The sequence below is a fragment of the Hemitrygon akajei genome, chromosome 1 (assembly GCF_048418815.1).
Source record: "Hemitrygon akajei chromosome 1, sHemAka1.3, whole genome shotgun sequence".
Classification (NCBI taxonomy): domain Eukaryota; kingdom Metazoa; phylum Chordata; class Chondrichthyes; order Myliobatiformes; family Dasyatidae; genus Hemitrygon; species Hemitrygon akajei.
The window spans coordinates 142,396,417-142,402,801 of record NC_133124.1 but is presented as its reverse complement, the minus strand read 5'-3'; the positions used below and the strand labels follow the sequence as shown (position 1 = coordinate 142,402,801).

Genomic DNA, 6,385 nt, shown 5'->3' with positions numbered 1-6,385 from the left:
GTGTCGATGACAGATGCTATTACGTATATTCAGGATCCTTCGCACTAAGATATTCAAATTTAAGCACAAAACAAAACCACTAAGAATTTCTATCGTATTGTCGAATATTGAACTGTTTCCGTTGCGTGAAATGCAACAATTTAAAACATAAATTATGTTACTTACAGTAGACCGTAAAGAGTTAAAAAACCAAAAGCAATGGAAAGGTTACATGTGTGTTCATTCCGTTGTCGCCTAGTGTAGTTCCATATCATTCACAAAATGTACGCGCATTCTGCAACCTTTCTAATGTTTCGGAGACGAATCCACGATCAAACATAGAGCGTGCAATAGTTCTACAAGTTAACAGAGACTTAATATTTTATTTTCAACATAGCGCAATGAATAAAGATATTCTAATTAACTTTATAAACCATTTCCGATTAAAACTAACAATTCATTTAAAGTTAAAACTGTATTCCGATTTCAAAAACATATTTAGAAAAAGACCAGTGGGAAATAAATCACTTTCCCCCGAATATGATCAATCTTCAGAGTCTCAGGCAGGACTTTTGTTTCAAAAAGTTCAGTTAAGTTTGGCTGTAACTTATTCTTGCGGTACCAGTAAAATGGGACCAGTTCTGTTCTAAATATGTGATATGAAACATGCATTTTTCTCAGTTCAGTTTCATCTTGGCTTTATAATTCATGATTTGTAGAAACATAAGTCATCTCAAGCTTTATGGCATAGAAAAATAGAATTTAAAAGTCATTTATTCAATACATTATTTAATACAAAAGGAAAACCAATACAAGTATATAGCTTACGATACAAAGATTTTTGATAAATACATGCTTGTTTTATTGCGTATTTAGCAGTATTTGTAGATTTTAAAATATCTAATATCACACACGCAAGAACTATTGCATTCATAAAATCCAGTATGGGAACATTAGGATGAATTCGAAATGTAACGAGCATGAACAGATAATACTTCCGTGTATGAATGTACAACCAATCCTCGCGGACAGCAAGTATCCATTGAGTTTGAAGTTTCGTAATTATATTTGTATAATTTCAATTACTCTTTTCCAGTTTAAAACAAATACACAACAGACAGCGTGTTATTGCAAAGCCAAACCTAGCATGAACTATGTAGTGAGATCAATAGTAAAATTCTAACTTTAACTCAAATGATATGAAATAACAACAAATAAAACACACTTCAGAAAATAGCGGACACTACCACCATCAGCAGGATTATTTTAACTTACGCTTTATTTGCCTGGGGTTTCTCTGTTTTCGCCGAGACATGGTCAGTTACTGCCAGCTGTTGCTATCTGTAGGATCGATAGTCGTTACGTGGAAAGGTGTTTCGATGAGAATGCCAGTTCGGACAGATGTTCACACAGGAACAGAGAACGTAGGTGGAGAGAGTGAAGTGGCCCTGGAAATGCGCTCGCTGCACTGTCTCACTTACTCTGTTGTTGCTGGAGGCTCATTCCCCTCAGAGCGCTTGCGCTCAGCCCGTTGCCGCCGGCGCCGTTTCGCACTCCTCGTAAACTGCTTGCCCCTCCCGCTTCCCCCCGGCCGCAGCCGCCAGTGCCGGTCTCCTCCGCAGCCCTGCTCCCTTTGACTCTTTGCAGTCCGCTCCCTTGTGTTACTCCCCCGTAACCATGTGCGCGATGCTGAGCCTCGGTCTCAACAGCAGCGTCGGACACATTGACCATAGAGAAAGAAAAAGCCCAGCCAGCGAGAGAGGAGCTGCTTCCTACCTCCTGCCTAGCATGTCTTAAAGGGGACCCAGCGCCGCTGCTCGGCCCGGGACACCAGTGTCATTGAACGATTGCCATTGGAAGCGTATCCAACGAATTCTACACTAGAAATCTGAAATTCGTGCAGCAGGGATAACTTTAAAAATAATAGACAATCTCGAAATGTGGTCTTAAGAGAGTTGGAAATGTCAGTACATTTTTAGAAGTGGCATGAAAGATCAGCGAGACATACAGTTCGCAAGTACGTGGAAGTATGTTTCCTCGTGGTGTGAAGAATGGCGAGGAAAGTAAATTTTCCTTAAAAAAAAAACACTTTCCCCACTGGTAGCTCGATAAGTATTGAACTGTGAACAATAAAAGCATCATTGGAAATTAAATCGTTTATTACTTATTGTGTCGCCCGTAGCTGAGTGAAACTCAGCTTTGTTCGAAAGTTATTCCATCCACAGCCATTCCATACGCCGAAATTCTTGAGTGAACTGCGGTCACAGTACAGAGGGAATACTGCATTGTTGATGGTGCCAACTATTAGATAATCATTCGACTGAGGCCCTACCTGATAACGTGTAAAAACAAAATTATGCGGTACCTATTTTGAAGATAATTTAGCAGTTTTCTGACATTTATCCCTTAATCAATATCACAAACAGATTATTTTATCATTTGTTGGGTGGCGGGGTAGGTGTAAGGCGCTCCTCCCGCTACCCTGCAGGTCACCTTTGGGCAAAGTGTGGCTAATGCTTAAACCCAAAAAAAAATCCGGGTCACGTGAACATGGGAGCAGGTGGAGGACATGTTATGCGACACGGCACATAACCAACGAACTTATTATTTGAATGTTTATTGAAGTTTACTGTGTACAGAGTAGAAACTGAAGATCTACCATAGTACAATACTTGATTTATCATTGTTGAAATTAATTTTTGAATCGCACAATTTTAGTTCATTCAGTTTTTAAAGTGTTTTCTTGTATTTGTCCTCAGCATTAGATGTACCCCAAAAATTAGAAACATAATACAAATTTTTATTTATTTATTGAGACGCAATGCAGAATAGGCCCTTCAAGCCACGCCATCCGGCAATCCCCTGATTTATTCCTAGTCTAATCACAGGACGATTTACAGTGACCAATTAACTGGCCAATGGTAACTTCTTTGGAGGAAACCCACAAGATCACAGGGAGGATGTACAAACTCCTCACAGGCAGCAGCAGGAAATGAACCTGGGTCACCTGTACTATAAAGTGTGCTAACCACTATGCTACATTTGAAATAGTATTTCAAATTTCCAAGTCCATCGTGAATATGTGAAGCTCCAGCACAAATCTTAGTGCATTTGTTTTATCATTGCTTTTAAAGTTATTTGAATCTCTTTTTTTTTAATCCACAGGGTTAAATCTACATGTGTATTCTGCAAGCTTATTGATACTTTCCAGACCCGATGAAGGGTCCAGCCCCAAACATCTTCTGGCTATTCTTCTCCATAGATACTGCCTGACTTGCTGAGTTTTTCCCAATATTTTGTGGTGTCACTTTTGTGGTGTCCACTCACCTAGAACCACCTATGAGACTTGAAGCCAGATAATAGAACAAGCTGGAATTCAAAATATCTCTTTATTTAGTAAAACTACACTAGCCTCAAAACACAACTCAAACTCACACTCCCCAGTACAACTATTTAAATGGTTTACCCCAAAGCAGTTGAGTCCTTGTTTGGGACAATGACCAATCAGTGAAAGCATGGGATTGGTTTCAGCTGACCACTGGGTGCTGATTGTTTTGGCTCATCGTAACACCTCCATCTTGAAGATTGCCTGGAGGATTTGAGCCAAGGGTTGATCTAGAATGAAACAACTGGTTTATGCTGATGATTAGTCCTTCTTAGTGGTTGCAAGCTGTCATTTTCTTATCATGATGTTGCATGCAGCTGTGCTGGCACTGGTGATTGGTTCGGTTGGGGAAATTCAAACCCTTCCAGGAAGAGATGAAGATAAGCTCTGTCTTTGAAGATCTGCTCAACCAACCTGTTGAGCCTTCAGAAGCACATGGGCACAACTGGTTGGTGTCGATGTCCATAGTGCACTTTCCCCATTTGTTTGACAATCTGACCTGGTACCCAGGGGTCTTGCCCATTGTAATACTGTCTGACCCATGCTGCAACTCTGGGCTTTGACTTATTTCACCTGTTAACCAAGGACAATGTGGCACCTGACTATCTGTTGTCTTAGATGTTGGATACAGTGGCAGCATCACATCCAACACTCTGCACAGTTTTCTTCCCAAAAGCACTTCATCTGGAGACTTCCCCTTGAAACCTGAATGTGGTGTAATTCGATATGTCAGCAGGAATGTGTTGAAAGCCTCTAGATTTCAAAAGCAATCATTTGAAGGGATCCACAAACCTCTTTGCTTGACTGTTGGACTTTGGATGATATCGGGGTGAGTGGATTTGGATAATTCCACTGTTCTGGCAGAATGCAGAAAACCGCTGTGTACTGATTGAATGCTGTTGTTAAAAATAAGCATTTCCAGAATTTCAAAGTGACTGAAGATCTACAGCAGATGTTGAATGGTATCCACTATCATTGTTGACTTCATAGGTAATACTTCTGGCCATTTGGAATAGGTATCTACCAGGACAAGGTAGGTACGCTCATTGATTGGGCCAGCAAAGTCACTATGTACTCAACTCCAAAGTCTGGTAGCCTGAGGCCATGGATGTGGATCAGCTTTACTTGGATTCTTTGCTGCCATAGAGCACTAAGTACACTGCTTACATATCAAGGTGATATCTTTATCTATACCCGCTAGTACACAGAGCTTTTTGCCTGGGCTTTCATCAGATTGAATCCCGGGTGACCACAGTGGAATTGTTTCTGTACTTTTGTTGAAGTATTTGTGTAATTCCTATTCTTATTCCAAACATCAGGCAGGAGTCCAGAGTTGAGAGCATTGCATGATGTCAATATAAGGTAAAACATATTCTTCAACCTTGAATGGGCATCCATCAATGAGGTATCTGGAAATATGCTGAAGAAGAGGATCTGCAGCTGTTTTTGCTCTGATGTTATCATCCGTGGCTGGAAGACCTTCAGCAGCATCCGATACAATCCAGTGGACTTCATAAGCAATTGAAATTGCAGCCACAACTACGTTTTAATTTTCACAAACCTGTTGATTCATAACTCTTTAATTTTTTGGGTGATTGTGTATTTGATTTCAAAATCATAGGCTAATAACATTGTTGCCCACCTTAGCAGACAGTTGGCTGTATACACTGGGATGCCTTTCTTTGACCTAAAGATGGACAACAATGGTTTATGATCAGTAAGGAGAGAGAAATATCTGCATCTTTTGGAATTTCTTCAAAGCAGAGATGCCTCCCAAGGCTTCCTTCTCAATTTGCCCATTGTTCCTTTCCGCTGTAGTCAGTGATCTGGTGCATGCATGTCAGCTTTTTCAGAACCATCAGAGAAGATGTGGGAAATTACAGCTCCTACCCCATAGTTGGATGTATCAGTGGTAACAGTGATTGGCAACTCTGGATTGAAATGAGTCGAAAGGTCGGATGATACGATTTTCTTCACCTGACCAAAAGCTTCTTGACATTGATTGGACCATTTTTACATGTAGTTTGTTCTAAACTTGGTCCAGGCATTGCCATAATTCCTGACATTGAATGGACCATTTCTACACGTAGTTTGTTTTAAACTTGGTCCAGGCATTGCCATAATTCTGTCTGAATCTGTGTCCATAACAATTGAGGTAAGTGGCATGGTGTTCATAAGTTGCTGGAAAATTGAAGGAGATGCCTTCACCCCAAAGGCAGACAGAGGAAGGAAAATGACCTCTTATATGTTGTAATGCTAAGAAGCTCCTGTGAATTTTCTGCCAGTTCTACTTGGAGGTAGGTTTCAGCCAAGTCCAACTTTGCAAAGTAGTGACCACTGTTCAATTTTGTGAAAAGATCTGCTGGTACTGGTAATTGGTACCGGTTTGTCTCCAGAGCTGCACTGAGATCAGTTAAGAAATCTGCACACAACCTTACTGTACCAATAGCTTCCTTGAAAATGATTATAGAAGCTGACCAACACGAGTAGTTGTCAGCTTTGATCACACAAGATCACACAGGTGACCTAGCTCTTCCTCCATGATTGGTAAAGCTGCGTATAGTACTGGTCTTTTGGGGCAGAAGACTGGCTTTGAGTCTGGACAGAGATGGAGTTCTGCTTGCAGTTTGGTGCTGTGACCTAAATCTTCATGAAATACTGCTGCATAACATTGCTGCTGTGGTTGTTGTATGGTCTCACATACTCATGGTGGTATGGTGTCAACTGATATGATTTGAATGGCCAGTGTCTTCATACACACTTCACCCAGAGAGATGCTGTAGAGATCAAGCTTGTCTATCCAGTTAATTCCAAGGACATTCAGATCTAGCTGGTATGTTCGGTAACACACACTATTGACTTGATTACCATGCAGCTTCACCAGGCAGTGTAGTTCTCCAATCATCTGGAGGGTTCCACTCGATGCACTGCAGGCAGAATGATGAGTTGATTTGACTGGTGGGGACCCAAGTTCCCACCATGTGCATTTGGAAATAATGGTGACGTCTGATGCCTAATCAA

General features: G+C 40.9%; 1 protein-coding gene across 4 annotated transcripts in view; it reads right to left on the bottom strand.

Moving 5' to 3' along the window:
* The window catches only part of zfpm2a (zinc finger protein, FOG family member 2a), an 876,706-nt gene extending 875,087 nt beyond the window's left edge, over window positions 1–1,619 (bottom strand). For 2 of the 4 annotated variants that reach the window (XM_073052686.1, XM_073052668.1), the window contains exon 1: window positions 1,255–1,619. In XM_073052686.1, coding sequence (XP_072908787.1) covers window positions 1,255–1,294 — 40 coding nt within the window. In that variant the 5' untranslated portion in view covers window positions 1,295–1,619. The remainder of the gene's footprint in view (window positions 1–1,254) is intronic. The other 2 variants (XM_073052660.1, XM_073052677.1) reach the window with 1 other exon arrangement.
* Between the last annotated feature and the right edge of the window lie 4,766 nt (window positions 1,620–6,385).